Below are 25,499 nucleotides of genomic sequence, written 5' to 3' on the forward strand. Positions count from 1 at the left end.
ACCCCCACTGCGTGTGCAACCCATAAATAAATAGAAACCCTTCACAAGAGATATAATAAAGTTGAGCACCCCCATCGACCCATAACGTTGAACGATGGCAGGTGCGTTGGATTAGAAGCACTCGGGAAGTGCACTCACTGACGTGGTCCCTGTTTTGTGTCTCACTGTGTGTGACGAACCAGACGGCCCGTCTCACTGGCTAGCTGTGTCTCGTTTACAAAATAGGGAACTGAAACCTCCTAAAAATGGAAGAGGATAAATGATCATGAAAGTCCTGGACGCTTATGTGTAATAATGTCTCCAACGTTGTGATGGCTAATGGGTATAGACATGTTTCACAAAGATACTGAAGTTTGGCAACTGCACTAAAGATACAAAGACGAGAAACTGAATTAAGGGAGCACGGATTGTACATCTACATGTTTTTTTGTCTTTGTATGTAGGGATAACAGGTAATCAAAATGGAAAATTGTAGCTGACTGTTTGCTAAAAAAACATTTGAAAAGAAAAAAAACACGCAACTTTGATGGTACGAATCGTTGTGTCCTCAGAATTATGCTGGTCGATTAAAAATACACATTCAGCTCCATTTGGCACCGGTGCTGTGTTTTACACTTCACAAGTACTGTATTTTTCTTCTTTTTTTTTGTTTTTCTTTTGACAACATCACAATATTATTATCGCACATAACATCCACATCTGTGCTGGCTCCGTCTCTGATGTCACACAGGTGCGTAATAAAAGCATCTGTCCATGGAATGGGTATCGGTCTCTACATCCCATACACGGAGAGGATGCTAGCCAACCAGAGCTAACGGGGTTGCGCTGGATTAAAAAAAGAAAGAAAAAGTCCTCTCCATGGATGGGATCTAAGGCCTTACCAAATGGAACGTTCTCATTAATTAGCTCATTAGTCACATTTAATACACAATGTTCTTCTTTACAACAGAACCTGGACTTAGACTCCACATGTACTGCTTACTGTACAGTAAATGCTCGGGAAATCCAACAACAATAGAGTATGATTTCAGTCCGCTTCAGGTCCTTAATAAGCCCATCTGACAAGTCATGCTTTGGCACACACAGTAGAAGTGAGGATTGTCTTGGTGTGTGTGTGTGTGTGTGTGTGTGTGTGTGTGTGTGTGTGTGTGTGTGTGTGTGTGTGTGTGTGTGTGTGTGTGTGTGTGTGTGTGTGTGTGTGTGTGTGCGCGCGTGTGTGTGGCCCATTGGAGAGCATGCAATATATATTTCCAGGGTACTTCCGAAAGACCAATAAACAAGAATCTATCAGTCCTTTGCTTTCACTTTAACTTTACATCACATCTCTGGCACGCCTACTGGAGCAATATTCTGCAGTGACAATCATCTTTTGTTCCTCTTGGTTTCGTCGCCTGCCGTTTGATTCAAAGGGGTCTCAGTGAAAGCAGTCCATTGCTTTGACCGCCCTTTCATGCAAGGTGTCGTCGTTCGGCTGTCGATGTTGCCGTCTGTCACATACATTCCTCGGTAGCCTATGTACATTGTTGTTGTCGATGGTGGTGGAGTCGTTGTTGTTGGAGTGCTGTGAATTCTCTCTCGACCATGGTACAGTTACACAGCAAAATCCTTAGTCTGACACTCAGGATGTTGCCGCATATAGGCACTGTGCTGGACAATGTCAAAAGACACTGAAAAAAAAAGAAGCAAATAACAGAAAGAAAAATGTATCTACCTTAATCAATATCAAATAATCCAACGCAAAAGTCTGTCGAGGTTAAATTGGCCTATTAGATGCATAATAGTCTTATAAAAAGAACGAAAGAAAGAGAGAAACATAAATGAAGCTAAATGGATCAAATTAGAAACAGTTTTGCCTGGCATTAAATATATATATTTTTAAAGTGAGATCGGTTGAATCGTAGAAGCCTCTTATCAATCATTGTCGCTATAAAACAACTGCACATGGTAACGAAAGAGAGATAGAGAGAGATTTGACCCTGAATATAAAACAACAATCCCTCCTCCTGTGGCCGTTGGCAGTGTGTGAACGATTGGTACATTTTTCGCATCTTTTAACGTTTTTGCTAACACCAGAGCTAGCACGTACACATTTCCGCTGAGTGCCGCGATAACTCCGCCTCCCCCGCCCGAACGGCCCCCGTTCAAGCCGACGACTTCTCGACCTCCCTCCAACGCTCGGTCCAGCGAGCGTTGCACGTTCCCCCACCATTTGATCGCTCGTACATATATGACGACGGACGGGATTCAAACCGTCGACCTTTTTGGGGGTTCCCAGCCGCCTCGTCCAGTGAGTGAATGAGCCCCCCCCCGTGAAGGGGACTGATTCCGCTTCAAGTCTGTTCGGTCCGTCGTTTCAACCCGTCCGCGCCGTGGAGGAGAAGCACCAGTCTTCTGCCTCCACGCCAATCCCCCTCGCGTCTTAGTAGCTTAACAGTTCTCTCACATAGTAGTTTTTGCATTGATTTGCATTGAATTTCTTTCATTATTTCAGCGTCTCGTCTGAACGCCTGCAAGTCCCGCCTCATCTTGTTCGAGAGGCTGTGTGCTTATCAGCAGGTCCACTGAGAAATGATCATTTAAAAAAAGACTAAAAAATAAATTGAAATAAAAAAAGAAAGAACATGTCCTCCGTTAAGTGGTCCTTGTTTCTGATTGGTGGAGGTGGTTGGTGGTGGTGGTGGGGTTGTTGTGGGAGGACGGGGGGGGTTGTTAGTCTCTGCCCCCCCCCTAGTGGTTGGTTGTAGAATCACACGGAGCTCTCCCGTGCCTTGTCGTCCATGAGGAAGGTGTTGAGTTTGGAGACGTCGACCACCACGGCGTCTCTCTTGTTCAGGTGGAGGTCTTTCAGGTGGTCCTCGTCACTTTGGTCCTTGGCGAAGTTAATGAACACCTAGCGGGGAGACGGAGCGACGGTTAGACGGACGTTACAAAAGCGACCACCGTGCAAACAATGAATTAATGTTATTCGACACTATAGGCCGTTTGTCTGCAAGGGGGATGATGGACAGGTGCAGTGGTGGAAAGTAATTAAGTACATTTACTTAAGTACTGTACTTAAGTACAATGTTGAGGTATTTCTACTTTACTTGAGTATTTCCAATTTCCAATACTTTTACTTCTAGTCCACTACATCTCAGAGGCAAATATTGTACTTTTACTCCACTACATTTACTTGAAAACTTTAGTTACTAGTTACTTTTCAGATATAAACTATGATATTATAAAACATACATTAACCACTTTAGCCCTATTTTATACATAGCGGCTATTTGAAAATAGCCGATCTACAAGCTCACAACGCGTCGCATCGCGGCGCGTTGTGGGCTTGTAGATCTGCTATTTTCAAATATTTAGTACTTTTACTTTTGGTACTTTAAGTACATTTTGATGCCAATACTTTTGTACTTTTACTCAAGTAAATTTTTTATTCTGGACTTTTACTTGTAACAGAGTATTTTTATATTGCAGTATTGGTACTTTTACTTAAGTAAAGAATTTGAGTACTTTTTCCACCACTGGACAGGTGAGATGTTAACTTGGTTCACATTTGCCATATCGTTGCTGTCGGGCAGAAATCTCCATAATTCTAACGTAAATCAACGCCCTACTTGATCATACCACAGCGTCACACAAAAGCATCAAAAGTAGCAGATCCACAAGCTCGAAGCGACGCGTTTTGAGCTTGCGGATCTGCTACTTCTGATCCTTTTGAATCTGAGTCCTGAAAAGTAACAGTTTTGGACGTACTGAGGTTTCCACCTGACAGAGACGATAAACATGTTAACAAGATAGATTTAACTATCGGTTAAATCACAGTCAGTCATCCGTCTTGTACATCACAGTATGCACATACTAGCAGTGGTGGAAAGTAACTAAGTACATTTACTTAAGTACTGTACTTGAGTACAATTTTGAGGTATTTGTACTTTACTTGAGTATTTCCAATTTCCAATACTTTTACTTCTACTCCACTACATCTCGGAGGCGAATATTGTACTTTTACTCCACTACAATTATTTGAAAACTTTTAGTTACTAGTTACTTTTCAGATATAAATTATTACATTATAAAACATACATTTATACCTAGGTTATTTGAATATACCTAGGCTATTTGAAAATAGCCGATCTACAAGCTCACAACGCGTCGCATCGCGACGCGTTGTGAGCTTGTAGATCTGCTATTTTCAAATATTTAGTACTTTTACTTTTGGTACTTTAAGTACATTTTCTGGACTTTCTGGACTTTTACTTGTAACAGAGTATTTTTATAGTGCAGTATTGGTACTTTTACTTAAGTAAAGAATTTGAGTACTTTTTCCACCATCAGCCAATTTGGTGTGAAACACAGAATGAAAACATTCTTTACAAAACATAATGCAGAAAAAAAAATACTTGTGGTCATTTAGAAATCAAATAATTTCTTAAAAAGTTAGTAAGTTAATAAAGTTTCTTATAGTAATATATAATTATTTCATTCCCACTGAAGTTCCCTTTTTTACTGCACTGATGTCTATTTTTTGCAATGATCGGTCAAGGACACCGGCCAATCTATCGATATCAAACCTTTTTAACTCAGTATCAGCCCCCCAAAAATCCACTATCTGTCAGGCTCTAGCTAGCAGCACGTACCCTTACAAGCCATTACTAAACAACAACAACAACAACAAACAGCATGGGGGGGGGGGGGGGGGTCTTCTTACTTGGTCTAGAGTGGTCTGGGACACGGAGTAGTCCTCTATGCTGAGGGCCTCCTTGTTGGAGGAGAGCAGGGAGAAGATGCGAGCCAGGGAGGTGAGCGAGGAGGGCAGCTGGTACTGCAGCATGTTGCGGTGCTTCTCCTTCAGCGTGCTGCCCGGCAGCTCGCGCTCGATCAGCCCCATGACCGGCCGCAGGTCCGGGTCCGGACCCGCCACCCGCAGGATGATGGTGTAGCCGTCTCCGAACCTGGGTGGTGTTTATAGAGGGGAAGAGGTTATGAGCTCACTGCCTGGTTCAGTTCAGGGAGAGACAGGAGGACGCTCTAACGATGGACCTTTTCTTTTCTGTTAAACTTTTCTCAATCTGCTTGTGGAGCGTTGTTTTGGAGTTTAGAAACAGATTTTTGATATCGTTTTGCTGTTGTTAAAGGGATAGTTCACCCCCAAAATGACTTTCTTTCTAGCGATTAGGAATGCGACAAAAACAAAAAAAATATCCATGAATTCAAGTCTCCATGGGGTGACTAATCCATAGAACAAAATATATATTTTTGGGGGAACTACATCTTTAATCTTGGCCTCCATTTTACTTAATTTAATGAAGTGTTTTGTTCTGTTTTTTGGATTCTTCATTCACCGTGAAGGAATGTTATACAAACAAATACTCCTACAAATACTCCTACAAATACTTATACAAATACTTATACTAATTTACTCGTTGGTGAGTAAATTATAGGAAAAAGAAAGGCCTTTTTTTAGGTGAACTACTACTCCATTACAGTACAGTAAGTCCATTATGTGGCCATTTCACATGCAGCTGATTGGAATTTGTCCACTTTCACTTTCACTTTCACGCACGCACACGCACACACACACACACACACACACACACACACACACACACACACACACACACACACACACACACACACACAAAGTACTAACTGACATGCAGCATTACATCTGTGCCAGAGGCAGTGCTTTATTAGGAGCTCTCTCTCTCACCTGTTCTTGAGGTGCTGGACGGAACCAAGGCAGCGGAACCTGCCGTTCACCATGATGGCCATCCTGGTACATAAGGCCTCACACTCCTCCATACTGTAGGTTTACACGTATTGACACAAAGACGTTAACACCCTGGTGCATAACGCAAAAAAAATTGCTGTGACCACAAGTGCCCTACGAAGACATGAGTATCTCCCATGTACACATGACATTGTGTTGTACCATTCATTCCCTGGGTTCTACCCAGAACAGAAGTAAGTGATTCCGCTGACCTGTGAGAGGTAAGCACTACAGATCGTCCCTCTTTGATGATGCTGAGGATGGCGTTCCACAGGGCACGCCGCGCCTTGGGGTCCATCCCTGTCGTTGGCTCGTCCTGTCGACACAATATAGCACAGACAACAGGTTTCAGCGACTTTTATATGAACGTGGCACAGTGAGGCGCAACTTATTCTGTTCAACTTTCAAGTCTATGTTCTTCTGACTTGACACGTTTAGCAGACTCTCTTGTCCAGAGGTACTCCATGAATGCAAGGTTGGATTAACCCATTAAGACCTGAGGCCGCTTCTAAACATTTTTTAAATCCTAACAGTTTTTCGGAAAAAAATGTAAAAAAATAATTTTCACGATTTTTCAAAAATAGCAGATCTACAAGCTCGTAGCGCGGCACTCGGTGCCGCGCTATGAGCTTGTATATCTGCTATTTTTGAATAGCCTAAAGAAACACAGATGCGTTCCAGGTATTAATGGGTTAACCACATGAGCCCTAGTGAACAATCGAAAATAGCAGATGTGCAAGCTCGTTAAGTGGTCAAACTATGCATTTTAAGAGCATAGTTTATTCAGTTCAGTTTATATCAATCTGGCTTGGATAAATCACTTGGTTGGGAATGGCTGGTGTAAATAAACGAGTGAGAGCGTTACTGACCAGGAAGACAACAGGTGGTCCTCCTATCAGCGCCATGGCGGTGGACAGTTTCCTCATGTTGCCTCCGCTGTAGCTGCCCGCTGCCTTGTCCACGTACTTTATCAGCCCCAGCTTGCGTATGCCCCAGTCTGCCACCTAGTGGAGAGGAGGAGAACAGGCGGTTAGTGGTGGAATATGGTGGTTTTCTTACTTCTTCTTTAAATTTTTTCAGTTTTCGTAGAGCATCTTTTTTAGTGTGTGTGTGTGTGCGTATGTGTGTGTGTGTGTGTGTGTGTGTGTGTGTGTGTGTGTGTGTGTGTGTGTGTGTGTGTGTGTGTGTGTGTGTGTGTGTGTGTGTGTGTGTGTGTGTGAGAGAGAGAGAGTGAGTGAGTGAGTGCTTTTTACTGACCTCGCAGACTTCTTTCTCTGGCACTCCTCTCAGGATGGCGTAGAATTCCAGATGTTCTCGACCAGTCAGCAGGTCATTGATGGCATCAAACTGGGGACAGTAGCCCATGTTCTGATGCACCTCATCTATCTCCGTAGTCACACTACCAACACACAGAGAGAGAGACAGAGACAGAGAGAGAGAGAGAGAGAGAGAGAGAGAGAGAGAGAGAGAGAGAGAGAGAGAGAGAGAGAGAGAGAGAGAGAGAGAGAGAGAGGTAAGTTCTCTAGAACAGTGGTTCTCAACCAGTGGTCCGGGGACCACCAGTGGTCCTTGAGGGGGTACCAGGGGGTCCCCCGTGAAATTAGTTAACATAGCACAATCATTTTAACCACTCAGCTTTGGCTATTCAAAAATAGCAGATCTACAAGCTCATAGCAAGGCACCGAGTGCCGCGCTATGAGCTTGTAGATCTGCTATTTTTGAAAAATCTTGAAAATGTGTGCATATCTTTGAATGTATATATATTTTTTAAGCCAACATTTTTTAACTCAAATCTTTGCTTCTGGGGGGTCCCTGGCACAAAACATTTTCAGATGGTGGTCCACGGCCAAATGTGTATCAATTTAGAGGTTCCTTGTCATGAAGAAGGTTGAAAACCATTGCTCTAGAAAACACTGTAACATAACACTGACAAACGTTTCTATAATGAATGTTTTTTCTGATTTCTTTCTCAGAGTGACTCACTGAGTGCAAGATTGGATTAAGAGATTTGAGTGATTTCAACGACCAAATATTGTAATATCGATCAGGTAATGACTGTATGTTATTGGTGACTTGTACCTCTTGCCATTCAGGTAAGCTTCTCCACTGGTGACCTGATTGTCTCCTGTCAGCATCTTGAAGGTACTGGTCTTTCCTGCTCCGTTTACCCCCAGCAAACCAAAGCACTGAAAGACAGACGACACACAGGTTTTCAGGAACGAGTCAATACTCATTTTAGTATAATGATGACTGTTCTGTTTCAAACTGTTCACTCTGATACGTAATTTTTACACCCTACCCTGCATTTGAACCCAAGAATCATCACGTGAGAGACCAACATAATTTCTACCGCTCAGTCGAGAGGCAATCCCTGCTTCGCCAGGGGTAATTATTGCACTTATGAGCTTCAGGTAGTACTGCGTTTTGTACTAGTAGTTTGTAGTACTAGGTGTCCTACCTGAGAGTAGGGTAACCACCTCCAACCACTGCACATGTGCTAGTTATATTGTATTATCTACCATACAGAAGGTTTTATTCATAAAAACAAGTTCCGGATTTGTTAAAATAATGTTAATAAAGGACCGTTGCGTTCCTAGGACTCTCTGTTTTTTGCATGCGTCTCACCTCTCCTCGAGGAATGCCCACACACAGGCGGTCCACGGCGGGCTTCTGCTTGCGTTTGTAGACCTTGGTGAGCTGCCGGAGCTCCAGGATGTCGGCCTGGCCTCCTCCACTGAGGATCCTCTGTCTCTCCCTGGCCACGTCCTCGTCCTCCTCTCCGATGGGCTTCAGGTGACTGCTGGACGAGCTGGGGACACCAGATGAGACAAGGCAAACGTCAACCCTCCGGTAAGAGATATAACATGATTTAAGCCAGACACTGGTCGTATGACAGTGTCTGAGTTGGTGACTGTGTCTGACTTGTAGATCTGCTATTTGTGCAATGCGACATCACCATACAACGCTATATAAATTCGTTTTTGACTGAAAAGTGTGAGAGGAGGAAGGTCCCGCCTACCTGTTCTTGATGCAGAAGCGGTATTGGATGAGGACGGTGATGGTGAAGAAGACCACGCCCTCCACCGCCATGGCGAACAGGTTCTTCCCCACCATGTCCCACGCCAGAGGAGAGCGGAAGCGGTTCTCGCCTGGGGAAGCACGATGAAAAGACATTGAAAACACAATCAAATCATATAGACGTGACAATTTCCTCTTGTTTATATCTACACAAAGACCTAGATCAAACGCATTCTCGTTTTACAGCAATGATGTGGGGACCTCGACGTAAAGGTATGGTCTACAGGGCATTTCAGTGTCAGCTGTTACAGGTGTGTTTGTGTGAGAGTGGTAAGTCATTGACGTTGCTCTTACCGAACCTCTCCAGAGCGTCGGCCATGGCCTGGTTCTTCACCATGTCGATCAGCCCTCGGCCCAGACAGAAGTGCGGGAAGATGAGGAAGACGTTCTTCAGGATGTCGTTGAGACCTCCGACCTCCTGGAAACACACACACACACACACACACACACACACACACACACACACACACACACACACGCACACGCGCACACACACACACACACACACACACACACACACACACACACACAAAACCAGGAAGGTCAGCTATAACATTCCACCGATTTCAATTCATTTACATAAAACCTGTAAGCGGCCATTTCTCGTAGCGAGCCACTGAAGTCATGACGCTTACGTTGCTTCCAAACAGCTCCAGGACGAAGGTGGACACGCTGCCGTTGATCCCGATGAGGATGTTGACGCTGGTCAGAACCACATAGGCTGTGCTGGGGATCTTAAAGAAGAACGAAGCTGGATACATCAGAGGGGTGATGGACCACCTGGATGAGACACAAAATAACATATAAATAACACAAGAAATAATACATCGAATGTACAGTAGCGCTTTTCTAACGCGTGCGCGTGTGTGTGCAGTGGTGTAAAGTAACTAAGTACATTTACTCAAGTACTGTACTTAAGTACAATTCTGAGGTAATTTAATTTCCAATTTTCTATGCTTTTACTTCTACTCCACTACATCTCAGAGGCAAATATTGTACTTTTACTCCACTACAATTATTTGAAAACTGTAGTTACTAGTTACTTTGCAGATATATATTATTACATTATAAAACATACATTAACCACTTGAGTATTATTTTATACATAGGCTATTTGAAAATAGCCGATCTACAAGCTCACAACGCGTCGCATCGCGACGCGTTGTGAGCTTGTAGATCTGCTATTTTCAAACATTTAGTACTTTTACTTTTGGTACTTTACGTACATTTTGATACCATTACTTTTGTACTTTTACTCAAGTAAATTTTGAATTCCGGACTTTTACTTGTAACGGAGTACTTCTAGAATGCAGTATTGATACTTTTACTTAAGTACAACATTTGAGTACTTTTTCCACCACTGTGTGTGTGTGTGTGACTCACCCGTAGAGCAGAAGCAGCAGGGCCAGTACTGGCAGGTTGGTAGAGGAGACATAGGCCTCTTGTTGGAAACACACGAAGATGATGATGACCAGGGTGGCTGGAACGATGTAGTTACACTGAGGAGAGGAGAGAATAATACACTTAAATCTACATGCCATTGTGTTGTAAAACAGATGAGATTACATAATCTTATGATGTGATAAATAGTTAACTACTGTTAACCACATGGACCCCGTAATACGAGTCCATTTGGTTTGTGCGCTCTTAAGAGTTATCGAGGTCCTTGAAATAAAAAAAAAGGTTGAGAACCAGTGATCTAATGTCTTTCTGCTGTATTGATCAAGTTTAATTGCTGATTGCTTAGTCTTGTCTCACAGATATAAATTATGATATTATGAAACATACACTAACCACTTTAGCCCTAATTTATTCCTAGGCTATTTGAATAGTCAAGCTCAAGCTCACAGTCACAACGTGTCGCATCGTGACGTGTTGTGAGCTTGTAGATCTGCTATTTTCAAACATTTTAGTACTTTTACTTTTGGTACTTAAAGTACATTTTGATACCAATTATTTTGTACTTTTACCCAAGTACATTTTTGAATTCCGGACTTTTACTTGTAACAGAGTACTTCTACATTGCAACATTGATACTTAATATTGAAACATTTGAGTACTTTTTCCACCACTGCATTTTATGTATTATCAGAAATGTCAGTGAAATGTGTTTGTTTATTATTTAACCACTTGATACCTAGCGTCCCCCTATTCTGGCGGAACATTCATAGTTTAATTGCTGATTGCTTAGTCTTGTCTCACCATGTCCCAGACATAGGTGGCCAGCCAGTAGAGTAAAGGCTGCACGCCGCTGATGAACTGCATGTGCTTGGCCTTGTTGACGCGCTCCTGGATGAGGAAGACCACGAAGCTGGCCGGGACGAAGGACATGGCGAAGATGACGCAGATGGACACCAGCACGTCCACCGACGTGGTCATACTGGAGGGAGGGAGAGAGAGAGAGATGGAGGAATGTGAGAAAATGTAGCAAGGATGCATAGAGACGATGAGACATCAACGTAGCAAAAACAATGGAGTCTGGGTTTACACTTTCAGAGTTACATAAGCACTCAGATTTTTTTTTGCTGTGTATGTTCTCAAACTCCACGTTTTGGACTGACTTCAGATCAGTTTCAGGGGTCTGAACTGTTTTGTTGCTTTGGAAGAAAAAGGGAATAAGAGAAAAGACCAATTTTCCACTCTTGTGGAAAATTAAAAAGCCTTTATTGAATTGGCTACTGCATGGCAGGAATACAAATATTTATTTTTATTTTTGCCATGTAGTAGCCATGGAAAAGGGTCGTTTAACTTTTTTGCCGTTTCACTTTTTTACCATTTCCCTTTTTTTTTGCCATTTTACTCATAGCAAAGAGCACCTTGTTTGGGTGATTTTTACTCTTTGCCAAAAAGACGTGCTGTTATTTTTCTACAGTTCTATCGCTTTATTGGTGAGGCGGAGGGAATACAGTGAAATGAACAACTGATACCTGGAACGCATCTGTGTCACTTTGGCTCTTTGGCTCTTTGGCTATTCAAAAATAGCAGATATATAGCAGATATACAAGCTCATAGCGCGGCACCGAGTGCCGCGCTATGAGCTTGTAGATCTGCTATTTTTGAAAAAAATCTTGAAAAAAAAATCTTGAAATAAAATGTTTTAGATTTTTTTTTCTCAAAATGTTTCAAAATTTCAAAACTTTCAAAAAAACCTCAGGTCTTAATGGGTTAAGACCCCCAGCCCATAAACCCTCCTCATCTCCTGGGCCCGTTCGTACTCACAGTGCCACCTGAGACAGCTGCTCCTTGGTGAGGTTGAGCGGGTGGTTGAACGCCGTGATGCCAAACTTGCTGGGGTCCTTGCCGGCGGGCAGACTGGCCCTCAGGATGCCGTTGTTCATGACGTTCAGGAAGGAGCCGATGCTGTGCCAGCCCTTGTTGTTGAACCAGATCTGCAAGAGCGGAGGGGGGGGGGGGGAGGGGCAGAGGAACGCAAACATGAGGCAACCCGGGTTCACATGGCTTGTTGTGACTCGAAAAGACAAGACCGATATGGGCACCTTGTTGGGTGTGTGCGTGTGTGTGTGTGTGTGTGTGTGTGTGTGTGTGTGTGCGTGTGTGTGTGTGTGTGTGTGTGTGTGTGTGTGTGTGTGTGTGTGTGTGTGTGCGTGCATGCTCTAACCTTGACGTTTTTCTTTGTGTCCAACCCCTGCATGAAACTGGAAAGACTGCGGAAGAAGCGGTCGGCCGCTGTTCCCTGCAGGGAGGGTGAGAGAGAGAGAGAGAGAGAGAGAGAGAGAGAGAGAGAGAGAGAGAGAGAGAGAGAGAGAGAGAGGCTTAACTTAACACTGTCAAAAAACTGCACAGATGTGAACTTCAGGATATAAAGCATATAATCCAGATAGTTCAGTACAACTCTGCACCTCAATCCCATGTACAAACGTGGACAACAGTGTTATGGTTTACAGTGTGAAAGCGTCTGTAACGTACTCTCTCCAGATGGAAGCGTCTCCTCAGCTGAGCGATGGCGTCATCGACATCGTCGCCATGGGGGAGGAACTGAGACTTCCTGGCGCCCAATGAGAAACCACCGTATCTGCACGAAGGGATGCTCAGTTTAATATCAGCGGAGCGGTACGGGCAGAAATGATACGAAGCATAATGAACCAGAAGAAAGAAGAAACTCCTATTATTGACTCAAAACGTACCTGAACTCGTTGACCCAAATCTTGTTCTTCAAACTGTGAGGGGAGAAGATCGATAATGTAATTTTAAAACAAGTAAATGGATGAGGAAAGATATTAATTGTTTAACCCATTAAGACCTGGAACTGTGTCATTTTTAGATTTGAGCTAAAAAGCATTATTTTACACTTTGGGCTATTCAAAAATAGCAGATATACAAGCTCATAGCGCGGCACCGAGTGCCGCGCTACGAGCTTGTAGATCTGCTATTTTTGAAAAATCGTGAAAATGTGCGCAATTCTTTGAATTTAAATACTTTTAAAGCGAACATTTGGAACTCAAATCTTTGCTTCTGGGGGGGTCCCTGGAACAACATATTTTGATGGGGGTTCGCGGCCAAATACATATAATTTTGGGGGTCCTTGACATGAAAAAGTTTGAGCAGCACTGATATAGAAACATACGTTTTTTTCAGAATACTGAGATTTAGGAGACATGTAGAATCGGCTTCAGGTCTCAATGGGTTAAACAAGTTTTACACAATGGTCTATTCTCTTAGTTGTGATGCGGTACGTTGTGAGCTTGTAGTAATACACTTGGTTCGAGTCGGTCTAAGCTGAAATGTTCTGTATTGGATGCTGCGTACTGGTGCTTTGGAAGTGTGACAATGATGTTCATTCTTAACACTGAAACAGGGTTGGACCTGAACCATGGACGTGTGTACACTATAGACCATATTCACACGGCGGCCATGTTTCTATGAAGTCAATGAAAGTAAGTAGCCACCCCGGGTGGCGGCACTTTCAATGTTAAATTCCAATATGGCCGCCGTGTGAATATGGTCTATGAGACAGCTGCAGAGACAGAGAGAGAGAGTGTGGTGGCTGGCTGAACGGGATACGTACCTCTTCCCGATGATCTGAGCGTACGTTTTCACCAGGTAGTCAGAGATGTTTCTGCCCGTCAGGTTCTGCAGCGTGTCTGTCTTGCTGATATTCATCTACACACACACACACACACACACACACACACACACACACACACACACACACACACACACACACACACACACACACACACACACACACACACACACACACACACACACACACACAGTCAGAAAGCACATACAGGCAGTGGTGGAAAAAGTACTCAAATTCTCTACTTAAGTAAAAGTACCAATACTGCAATATAGAAATACTTTGTTTGTTTCAAGAGTCCAGTATTCAAAATTTACTTGAGTAAAAGTACAAAAGTATTGGTATCAAAATGTACTTAAAGTACCAAAAGTAAAAGTACTAAAATATTTGAAAATAGCAGATCTACAAGCTCACAACGCGTCGCGATGCGACGCGTTGTGAGCTTGTAGATCGGCTATTTTCAAATAGCCGAGGTATAACATAGGACTAAAGTGGTTAATGTATGTTTTATAATATAATGATTTATATCTGCAAAGTAACTAGTAACTAAAGTTTTCAAATAATTGTAGTGGAGTAAAAGTACAATATTTGCCTCTGAGATGTAGTGGAGTAGAAGTAAAAGTATTGGAAATTGGAAATACTCAAGTAAAGTACAAATACCTCAAAAGTGTACTTAAGTACAGTACTTAAGTAAATGTAATTAGTTACTTTCCACCACTGTGCGTGAGTACGTAGGTGTGTGTGTGTGTGTGTGTGAGCGCATACCTGAGGGGGCGGCAGGCCTCCAGCTCCGGGCGGACACTCGGGTAACATCTTCTTGCGTCCGTCACAGCTGCACTCGCACAGGGGGGAGGGGTTCTCCATGCTCCAGTTCCCATTGGTGAACATGTCCTGTACGCTCTGAGGCACGGGCGGAACCGACCAATCATCTTTCACCGCCGTACAGGGGGCGTCACTGGAGGAAGAGAGAGAGAGAGAGGGGGGGAGAGTTTTTTTTCAAATAAAAGTAACAAAAGAATGAAGCAAAGGCAACGCCATAGAGCTCTGCTATCTTCAAACTAGAAAGTCCATTTCCAATTTGTGTATTATCAGAAATGTCAGTGAAAATGTGTTAAAGGGTCTACACCATGAAAATCACTTTGGGGTCCCCAGTGTCTCTTGTACCCAAAAAATGTTTTTTTTTTAAATTCAGTCATTCCTTCTCATTTCATGGATTTCCAGAATGGGCGTGTCTGAACAGGCGATCTCAGAATGGAAATGTTTATGATGTCACAAACATTATTGATGGCAAACCCAATGTTAAATGAAAAGTGCCCGAATCGCTCCGAAACTTTTTCTACCCCCCCTAAGTGGGGGTCTACGAACAAATACTTCGGGTTCGGATTTTGGCTCCGCCCCCCGGAAGTGGGTGAAACAGGCACCTCAAACACTTGGTGGAATTGTTCAAAAATGTTCAAAGTGTTTTTTTTTCGATTTTGTATTTTTCTTAGATGCTTCTTTTTATGCAGAATTTTTCCATTTTTTTTCTTTTTTTAAATAATTTTTTTAAATATTTTTTTGTATTAACAGACAGAATTGCTCAGTAGCCCCCCCCTGCCCAAGAGGACGTTTTGGTATTGCAGCTGAAAGCGCTGTATAAGCCAGAGACAATTGACTTGGGATGAGTATATCTGAGTGATGATTTAGGCTCAAACCTTTTGAAAAAGGTTTGAGGGACATACACCATATGATATTAAATATCAAATATTTTTTTTAAATTCATGGTGTAGCTCCTTTAAATTTGTTATTTAACCACTTGAACCCTAGCGTTCCCCTATTCTGGCGGAACATTCCCCAGAAATAGCCGAGTAAAGTGATTTGTTTGTGTTGTTGCTAATGTTGTCAGTAGATGACTCACGGTATGGGCTCTCCCTCCATGCAGCGCGAACCAAAGCCTGGTTTATCAGTCAGAGCTCCTAGTAGCTTGTTGATGTGGCTGTCCTCTGGAGCGTCGTTACTGGAAAAACACATTCAGACATTATTATCTAGTGCAAAATGCACTTCATCATGAGTCATTTGTTAGGTGGGTGAAAAAAATATTTTAACGTTAATGCTGTTTGTAATTAAGGTCACAATGTCCTTTGCGTGACAAACAAAAAAGATGAGTACAATAACAGAATGAGATCATCTAGGGACCCCTCATGGTTCCTTAAGGGGGTTCCAAATGGTCCTCTGAGTGTTAAGGGGGCCCTCGAAATTAAAAAGTGAACCACTGATCTGGAGAATAAACAGAAAGTCCTGCAAGATGATCCTCACCTGATGAAGGTGAATTGCTGTTCATACATGCCGGGCTGCAGGGCTAAACTGGGATACTTCCCAAACGGAGGAACGATCAGACTGAACACCAGGGCGATGCACACGAACACGGCTGGAAGAACGATCTGGAACGCACAGCAACAAATATATACATTACGATATGCTCCAATGACACATTTACAGTGAGTCAAAAATTCAATGTTTTTACCCACAGATATTAAATGTATAATTTTGTTAAGATAATTCTATACGATTTGATTCTCAATTCTAATCCTGGTGGCCTTCCGCAGTGAGGAAACTTAACTTACTGTAAGCTTCTGTTGTAAACTTCTGCCATCTAGTGGCTTGTCTTTTAACTGCAGTGTGCCATTCAAGCTCTTATATAGCAATTTGACTTTTGATTTCAGGATTGCTAATCTATTTTCACAAATTGTGATCGAACGATTTTTCCCCAATTTCTATTGGAAAATGAGTTTTCGTGATATTATTAATAGTTATTTGTAACAAACTATAAAACACTGCCCATTGATGCATATTATGATATACATCATCCTCATCTCATACTAATGTAGCCCTAAAGAAACACATTTTCCTGACCAGATTGGTGTACTTCTTCACTTCTATTACTCCGTCTCCACAAGGACATGTAGTATTTGTAGTACTGCAGGTGTGCAGGATCACAAAGAGTCGCAGAAGTCAGCCGCGTTTGTGTGTACCTGAGCGAAGAAGCCCTTCCTGGAGCGCCGTGCGTAGAGGAACCGCTTCCAGAGGAGAGCCACGAACTGCTGCCTCTTCAGACTCCATCCTTTGACCTGATAGGAGCCTTTGCCGTCCGATCCGCCCAGCCAGTCTGTCTCACGGGATTCTGCACGGACGGAGACAACCAGGACGTCAGCTCACAGCACGCAGTGTAAACATTAAAGGAGAATTCCGGACAAATTAAGTGTTATCTTTGATGTCTCGTTACTCACCTACCGATGTGAAAAGTAGCGTTCTTTTTTTTCATATATTCCCCTGTCGTCATTTTTTAAACCCCCTCCGTTGTCATAATGGGAGCGCGTGGCTAAGGGAAATTCGTCTATTATAACCGACGCAAAGTTGTTTTTTTCACTACTAGTATTCATAGTAGAGTCTCATGATAGTCAAACATGCGTGGCAACCTGGCAACTCGTGTTGCCAGAATCTGGAAACAAGCAACCAGTGTTAAATCGTTCGCCATTGACGGCAGCCTCGCAGATAGTTTCAACGCATGTTTGACTATCATGAGACTCTACTATGAATACTAGTAGAGAAAAAAACAACTTTGCGTCGGTTATAATAGACGAATTTCCCTTAGCCACGCGCTCCCATTATGACAACGGAGGGGGTTTAAAAAATGACGACAGGGGAATATATGAAAAAAAAGAACGCTACTTTTCACATCGGTAGGTGAGTAACGAGACATCAAAGATAACACTTAATTTGTCCGGAATTCTCCTTTAAGGACGTTCCAATATTAACCCATTAAGACCTGAGGCCGAGTAAATAAAAAACGTCTAAATCCTAACAGTTTTTTTTCATGTCAAGGACCCCCCAAAAGGTATATGTATTTGGCCGCTGACCCCCCATCTCAAAATATTGTGTGCCAGGGACCCCCAGAAGCAAAGATTTGAGTAAAAAAAACGTTTGCTTCAAAAAATATATTCAAAAAAATTTCAAAAATAGCAGATCTACAAAGCTTGCAGTGAAAAAGTGAAAACAATATTTGGGTTTAAAAAAATGTTGGTTGTCTTAAGTACGGTTCCATTAACAACCAGATTTACGTATTTTTTAATCCATAACACAAATCTAATATCTTACAGCTATTTTGGTAAGTGTGTTTTTTCTGCTCCACTAGGGGGCGTGCTGCAGCTCTTACCTTCTGCGCCTTCCGAGTCGTTGAGTTCAAAGTCGTCCTCTGTGAAGGGCTTCAGGCAGCTCTGGTGGTCCCCGAACGCGTGGCGGCGGCGGCGGGTCCTGGTGGGCACCACGCCATCTGCAGGTCGGAAAGGAGGTACATTTGTTTAACCCATTAAAACCAGGAAAGCATTTTAGATTTTAGCTACATATCACATATATACACAAGTAGCAACATACGTTTTTCAGAAAACTCGTAGGATTTAGAACAGTGGTTTAGAACAGTGGTTCTCAAAAATAGCAGATATACAAGCTCACAGCCCGTCACTTCGTGCCGTGCTGTGAGCTTGTACATCTGCTATTTTTGATTTTTTTTGTATATGTTTTTTGAGTGGTGCTAGCCACTCCAATGACTGACTTTGTCTGGGTGTCCGTCTGTGTGTCCGTGTGTCCGTATGAGCACGGCCTCTCTGTATGTTTGAGCACAGCCTCAACAGCTGCGGCTGATTGCAACACAAAGATGCAACCATACAGGTACAGGTACAGTACAGTACAGACCGTATAGTACAGTACAGTACAGTACAGTACGGTACAGTACGGTACAGTACAGTACGCTACAGTACAGGTACAGTACAGTACGGTACAGGTACAGTACAGTACAGTACAGTACAGTACAGACCGTACAGTACAGTACAGTACAGGTACAGTACAGTACAGTACAGTACAGTACAGTACAGTACAGTACAGTACGTACAGTACAGTACAGGACAGAACAGACCGTACAGTACAGTACAGTACAGTACAGTACAGTACAGTACAGTACAGTACAGTACAGTACAGTACAGTACACACACACACACACTTTTGAGTAAAAATACTTAAAATGAGTAAAAATACTTAAAATGAGTAAAAATACTTAAAATGAGTAAAAATACTTAAATATTAGTAAAGATACTTTAAAGTTCCTAAACTGAGTAAAAATACTTTAAATGAGTAAAAATACTTAAAACGAGTAAAAATACTTAAAAGATGTTAAAATGAGTAAAAACACGTACTAATCTGTACAAACATTTTAAAGTACTTAAAATGAGTAAAAATACATTGAAGTCATCAAAGTCTGTAAAAAGTAACTAATGAAATGAACTCATGAAAGGCACCACTCTCTTCACACTGGGTGTGATTTTTTTCACACACAACTGATTTAGGAGGCATTTGTGGAATCGGCCTCAGATCTTTATGAGTTAATGTCCTTACAGTAATACTTTGTGTCTCTTATTTGAACATAAATGATGTGGGTAAATCGTGTTGATTAGTTTTTCCTCATATTTCAGCTGTCTTTTCATACAGTAATTCTACATCGTCCGTCGTCAGTAAGTCTCACCTGAGAGCTCCACCGCGTCCACGCCGCTGTCCTCAGCAACTTTCAGGAAAATCTGCAGAGGCACAGAGGTCAGATTAGATTAGGTTAGATCTAACAGAAGATTCAAACCTGATCTGATTAAACCCTTCTTATCTGAAAGACGAGACGGAGACACAGGAATGCTTTTAAGCGGAAGCAGACCTCTTTAAAAGGCAGGATTCAAACCGTGCGTGCGGTTTCAAAGCCGGGCATCTGAACCTCTTACAGCACTGACGGACTGAGAGTATTGATCCTTCTGTCTCTCCATCCATCCCTCCCTCCCTCACGCCCTTCTTTCCACATCCCTCAGTCCGTCGTCTTTTCTTTCCTTCCCTTCATTCCATCCACTCCTCCTCAACAATTTACAATTAAAACCCATTTAGACCTGGAACGCATCTGTGTCACTTTAGGTTTCTTTGGCTATTCAAAAATAGCAGATCTACAAGCTCATAGCGCGGCACCGAGTGCCGCGCTATGAGCTTGTAGATCTGCTATTTTTGAAAAATCGTAAAAAAATATATTTTATATTCTTTTCAAAAAACTGTTAGGATTTAGAAAACATTTTTAAGAATCGCCTCAGGTCTTAATGGGTTAAGGCCTTTTGGCTGAGAGGGTCCCTGGACCCTGACCCCCCTGAGAGGGTCTCTAAATGTCGAGAACCATGTGATGTACAAGGTAAGTGAAACAGTGAACCGACCTCCTCCAGGGTGGTGTCAGAGATGCCGTAGCTGGATATCCCCAGGTCGGTGAGTCGGTCGTCGATCTCGTGGAAGAGCTCGACGAAGGCTCCGTCCTTGGCCGACTGGTAGGGCAGGACGTAGGTCAGCTCGTGGCCCAGGTCCTCCACCAGGCGGGCCTCCGCCACGTGCTTGAAGATCACACTGGAGATGAGGGACACGTCTGCACAAAGAACCAAGAACATCATCATCATTCATCATCATCAGAATCTTCACAATGTCTTTCTTGTCAGTCAGAAGTGAAGGTGAAGTGGTATGACCTGAAGCCGATTCTACATGTCTCCTAAATCTCAAGGGTTTTCTGAAAAACGTATGTTTCTATATCAGCGGTGCTCAATCTTTTTCATGTCAAGGACCCCCAAAATTATATGTTTTTGGCCGCGGACCCCCATCTCAAAATATGTTGTTCCAGGAACGCCCAGAAGCAAAGATTTGAGTTAAAAATGTTCGCCATAAAAATATTTATATTCAGAAGATTTGCATACATTTTTACGATTTTTCAAAAATAGCAGATCTACAAGCTCGTAGTGCGGCACTCGGTGCCGCGCTATGAGCTTGTAGATCTGCTATTTTTGAATAGCCAAAGTGTAAAATAATGCTTTTTAGCTCAAATCTTGAGTGAAGTGAAGGTGAAGTGGTATTTAAACATTTTGTCTTACCGATGGTGGTGGTCTCACTTTCCGGTTCGCTGCCCAGACCAGCGTCAGAGCTGATGCTGCTCTCAGAGGCACTGTCCTCCTGAGACAAAGGCAAAGGAAAATGAACACGTTTACAAAAAAGTCTGCAGTAGGGCCGGGGGGGCGTTATGACCTCGGATTACGATTATTGAACGATAAAAGGAAAAAGTGAAACTAGCAGATCTGCAAGCTCACGATGCGTTGTGATGCGACACATTGTGAGCGTGTATATCTGCTATTTTTTTAATAGTCAAATAAATCTAAAATGACACAGATGCATACACGGCTTTAATGGGTTTAAGTAGGGGTGTGCCGATATATCGTCCCGCGATATATCGCGATACGTTTTCGTGACGATATATATTGTTTTGGGGAAAAAAAAATATTGTTTTGAATTTTTTTACAATAATAATAATCAGGCATGCAAACAGCCCCGAGGTGAAAAGGGTGACAACATGTTGTTTTTTTTCGGGTCAGGTGTCACACTATTGCCCTATTTGGACGGCTATTGTAGCTGAAAAGCTACAAGTTTGCATGTCTGAATAATGCAAAAACAGAATTATTTGTTTGCATTTGCTTTCTTTCTCCCCCATATATTTTCATAATAAAAAAGTGTGTATCGTATCGTATCGAAATTTCATGAAATTAGTGTATCGGCACACCCCTAGGTTTAAGGGATAGCTCACCCCAAAATGACATTTTTTTCTATCGATTAGTCACCCCAAGAAGAAGAAGGTTCCAGTAGGAGACACAAAGGAGACTCTTCGTGTGTGCTACCGGAACCGCTGCCGGTCATCAAATCATTCGCTTAGGAATGCGACAGAAACTAAAAAAAATATCCATGAATTCAAGTCTCCATGACTAATCGATAGAGGAAAAAAAAGTCATTTTAGGGGTGAACTATCCCTTTAAGTGCCCATGCAGGCCTACCCCACACACACGCAGTAGTAGTACACAGTGGTGGAAAGTAACTAAGTACATTTACTCAAGTACTGTACTTAAGTACAATTTTGAGGTATTTGTACTTTACTTGAGTATTTCCAATTTCCAATACTTTTACTTCTACTCCACTACATCTCAGAGGCAAACATTGTACTTTTACTCCACTACATTTACTTGAAAACTTTAGTTACTAGTTACTTTTCAGATATAAACTATGATATAATGAAACCTACATTAACCACTTTAAACCTATTTTGTACCTAGGCTATTTGAAAATAGCAGATCTACAAGCTCACAACGCGTCGCATCGCGACGCGTTGTGAGCTTGTAGATCGGCTATTTTCAAATATTTAGTACTTTTACTTTTGGTACTTTAAGTACATTTTGATGCCAATACTTTTGTACTTTTACTCAAGTAAATTTTTAATTCTGGACTTTTACTTGTAACAGAGTATTTTTATATTGCAGTATTGGTACTTTTACTTAAGTAAAGAATTTGAGTACTTTTTCCACCACTAGTACAGCATGTTGTCTCACCTTCTCGCCCTGCGGCTTCTTGCTGTAGGAGACGGTGCTGGCGGAGTTCCGGCAGGAGTGGAGGGACAGGTCGTAGTCCCTCTTCACCAGGGTCAGGTAGTAGCCCGTCCCCAGCTGGGTCTTCAGGAACAGCGAGGAGCCCACGCAGCACAGCTTGCCGTGGGAGATGATGGCGATGCGGTCGCCCAGGATGTCCGCCTCGTCCATGTGGTGCGTGGACAGGATGATGGTACGGCCTGGAGGGCGGAGGACAGTAAACGTAAGTACATTTTTACTTGAGTAATGTACTTAACCCTTTAACCCATTAAGACCTGGAACTGTCATTTTTTGATTTGAGCTAAAAAGCATTATTTTACACTTTAGGCTATTCAAAAATAGCAGATCTACAAGCTCATAGCGCGGCACCGAGTGCCGCGCTACGAGCTTGTAGATCTGCTATTTTTGAAAAATCGTGAAAATGTGTGCAAATCTTTGAATATATATATTTTTAAGGCGACATTTTTTAACTCAAATCTTTGCTTCTGGGGGTCCCTGGAACAAGATATTTTGATGGGGGTCCGCGGCCAAATACATATAATTTTGGGGGTCCTTGACATGAAAAAGATTGAGAACCACTGATATAGAAACATAGGTTTTTCAGAATACTGTTGGGATTTAGGAGACATGTAGAATCGGCTTCAGGTCTCAATGGGTTAAGACCTGAGGCGATTTTTTAAAAATGTTTTCAAAATTTTAACAGTTTTTTGAAAAAAAATCTAAAACTTTTTTTTTCAAGATTTTTCAAAAATAGCAGATCTACAAGCTCGTAGCGCGGCACTCGGTGCCGCGCTACGAGCTTGTATATCTGCTGTTTTTGAATAGCCAAAGACATCTAAAGTGACACAGATGCGTTCCAGGTATCAATGGGTTGTTAAGTACATCTCTACTCTCTTCGATCTACTCTCTATCACTCCTCCCAGCGGTGTTTTACCTGCTCTGTATTTGAGCAGCAGATCCCAGATGCCCCTGCGTGAGTACGGGTCGACCCCGGCCGTGGGTTCGTCCAGGATCACCACCTTTGACCCCCCAACAAAGGCCAACGCCACTGACAGCTTCCTCTGCATGCCTCCTGAAAAAACAAAAAAACAACAAAACGGTCAGAGCGGTCACGTCTTTGCAAAAAGCTTATGACAACACGTGGAAAACATCCGGACATGCAGAGACATTGAGGACAAAACCACCATTAGTTTTGTAGTGTTTAGTCAGGTTTTGAGAACTATGCACTGACTATGTTATCCACTATTTACATTCCCCACGATGTCACACAAAACGTACCTTCTCAGTACCTTCTCTATGCAATGTACAGGAGGTTCCATAATAAATGACTTAAAGGGATATTTCACTTTCAAAAAAACTTTTGGTCATTTTATCATCTACTCAGGCCTTTGTGAGCCCCCCAGACAGTTTTTAAGTTGCTCGATTCAGTATTTAGACATTTGATATTCATTTAATCAGACACGCCTCCTTCCTATACAAACCCATTGTAACTTCAAACTCCATTTTAAACATGTTAGATTCATCGAAAACACCCGTCCTTGGTTCTGGTGACACACCCTGCCCTCCTAATACGTGAGGGGCCGTGTTTTTCCGATTATTTTTTTCATTTATTTTATTTTATTTTTTTATTGTATTTTTTTTTTCATTTTCCAATTAAAAAAGAAAAAAAAATGAAAAAAGTAATTGAAAAAACACGGCCCCCTCACGTATTAGGGGGGCGGTATGAGTCACCAGAACCAAGGACAGGTGTTTTCGATGAATCTAACATGGTTAAAATGGAGTTTGAAGTTACAATGGGTTTGTATAGGAAGGGGGCGTGTCTGATAAAATGAATGTCAAATATCTAAATACTGAATCGAGCAACTTAAAAACTGCCTAGGGGGTTCACAAAAGCCTGAGTAGACGATAAAATGACCAAAAGTTTTTTTGAAAGTGAAATATCCCTTTAAGTACACAAATAGTCTATTTTTGAATCTTTGATATATTTTTTTAAACATTTCGCCTATAAAGACATCCAAAAATAGGGATTACTAATCGATTATTTTATAAAATGATCCATTATTGATTTTTTTTACAATCGATTAAACTGATTAGTTCGATTCACTGTTGCACCCTTACTATAAGAAGCAGGAGGATTGGGTTTTAAGGAGAAGGCTCACCTGACAGGGTGCTGGTGCGGGACTTCCTCTTGTGAGGCAGTCCGATGTCACTGACAATCTGTTCCATCTCCGCTTTGACCTTCTCCTCTGACAGACCCTTCAGCCGGGCGTAGAACCAGATGTGTTCCTCCACGGTCAGCCTGAGATAGAGGAGAACACAGAGACATCGTACAATCAGTGCATACAGTACGTACATGATTTAAAAAGGACACACTCAACAATTCTGACCTGAGATGGGTAATCTGTGATCTGGTACAGAGGGGGTTAAATGGGGGTCCTTGAAGTTACAATTGAGAATCTACTTTTTTAAATTCAAGGACTCCCATTAGGCCACAGACCCCCATTTGATATGATTTCTTCCCCCCTCAGGGACACCAATCTATACTGTAAAATCCTCAGAGTGCATTTAACTAAAAAGTACAAATTAAACCAAGCATTCATTTGGTTCCTAACTATCAATAATTTAGCTGCATGGTGACCCTTTGGAACCTGCCATAGACTCCATGTTGGTGAGCCCAGGTTGAGACCCAGGGATGTGGGGATACGTACATGCTGAAGAGGACGTTGTGCTGCGGACAGACGCCCAGGTTCTGTCTGATGGTGCTGAGCTCCGTGCGGATGTCTTTCCCCAAGATGTACGCTGTGCCAGAGGTGGGCGGGAACAGGCCTGTCAGGATCGACCTATCAGGAGACAAGGAGAGAGGCAACAGCCAATTAGGAAAACATTAACAAACAAAAAAACTTAACTTAACTTTCAATTTCAAAATGCAGAAATAGCCAATCTATAAGATTTTTGCAACAATCTTATCCAACAAAGTAGGGCAATAATTTACGAAAAAAACAGAGTTGAAATATGGAGATAAGAGGTTTCTGCCCGACACAACAATTTATTCTATTCTATTCTCTAGTCTACAGTATAGTGGTCTTGGTCATTGTAAAGTGTGTATATCTTACATAGT

At 42.3% G+C, this 25,499-nt stretch overlaps 1 protein-coding gene across 1 annotated transcript in view; it reads right to left on the reverse strand.

Annotated features, from left to right (window-relative positions):
- Positions 1-1,099: 1,099 nt before the first annotated feature.
- The window catches only part of LOC308098580 (phospholipid-transporting ATPase ABCA1-like), a 91,462-nt gene continuing 67,062 nt past the window's right edge, over positions 1,100-25,499 (reverse strand). The window contains exons 20-49 of the mRNA XM_080446990.1: positions 25,090-25,221; positions 24,541-24,680; positions 23,316-23,453; positions 22,346-22,581; positions 20,849-20,927; positions 20,150-20,352; positions 19,435-19,486; positions 18,076-18,192; positions 16,895-17,043; positions 16,179-16,303; positions 15,781-15,879; positions 14,649-14,838; positions 13,869-13,963; positions 12,988-13,020; positions 12,770-12,875; positions 12,462-12,536; positions 12,062-12,231; positions 11,045-11,222; positions 10,226-10,341; positions 9,478-9,622; positions 9,137-9,260; positions 8,784-8,913; positions 8,390-8,573; positions 7,844-7,950; positions 7,022-7,163; positions 6,634-6,768; positions 5,977-6,080; positions 5,705-5,797; positions 4,703-4,946; positions 1,100-2,890 (exon numbers count right to left, since the gene is read on the reverse strand). Coding sequence (XP_080303116.1) covers positions 2,747-2,890; positions 4,703-4,946; positions 5,705-5,797; positions 5,977-6,080; positions 6,634-6,768; positions 7,022-7,163; positions 7,844-7,950; positions 8,390-8,573; positions 8,784-8,913; positions 9,137-9,260; positions 9,478-9,622; positions 10,226-10,341; positions 11,045-11,222; positions 12,062-12,231; positions 12,462-12,536; positions 12,770-12,875; positions 12,988-13,020; positions 13,869-13,963; positions 14,649-14,838; positions 15,781-15,879; positions 16,179-16,303; positions 16,895-17,043; positions 18,076-18,192; positions 19,435-19,486; positions 20,150-20,352; positions 20,849-20,927; positions 22,346-22,581; positions 23,316-23,453; positions 24,541-24,680; positions 25,090-25,221 — 3,985 coding nt within the window. The 3' untranslated portion in view covers positions 1,100-2,746. The remainder of the gene's footprint in view (positions 2,891-4,702; positions 4,947-5,704; positions 5,798-5,976; positions 6,081-6,633; positions 6,769-7,021; positions 7,164-7,843; positions 7,951-8,389; positions 8,574-8,783; positions 8,914-9,136; positions 9,261-9,477; positions 9,623-10,225; positions 10,342-11,044; positions 11,223-12,061; positions 12,232-12,461; positions 12,537-12,769; positions 12,876-12,987; positions 13,021-13,868; positions 13,964-14,648; positions 14,839-15,780; positions 15,880-16,178; positions 16,304-16,894; positions 17,044-18,075; positions 18,193-19,434; positions 19,487-20,149; positions 20,353-20,848; positions 20,928-22,345; positions 22,582-23,315; positions 23,454-24,540; positions 24,681-25,089; positions 25,222-25,499) is intronic.

Source organism: Gymnoscopelus braueri (genome assembly GCF_963280865.1).
Source record: "Gymnoscopelus braueri genome assembly, chromosome: 2".
Lineage (NCBI taxonomy): Eukaryota > Metazoa > Chordata > Actinopteri > Myctophiformes > Myctophidae > Gymnoscopelus > Gymnoscopelus braueri.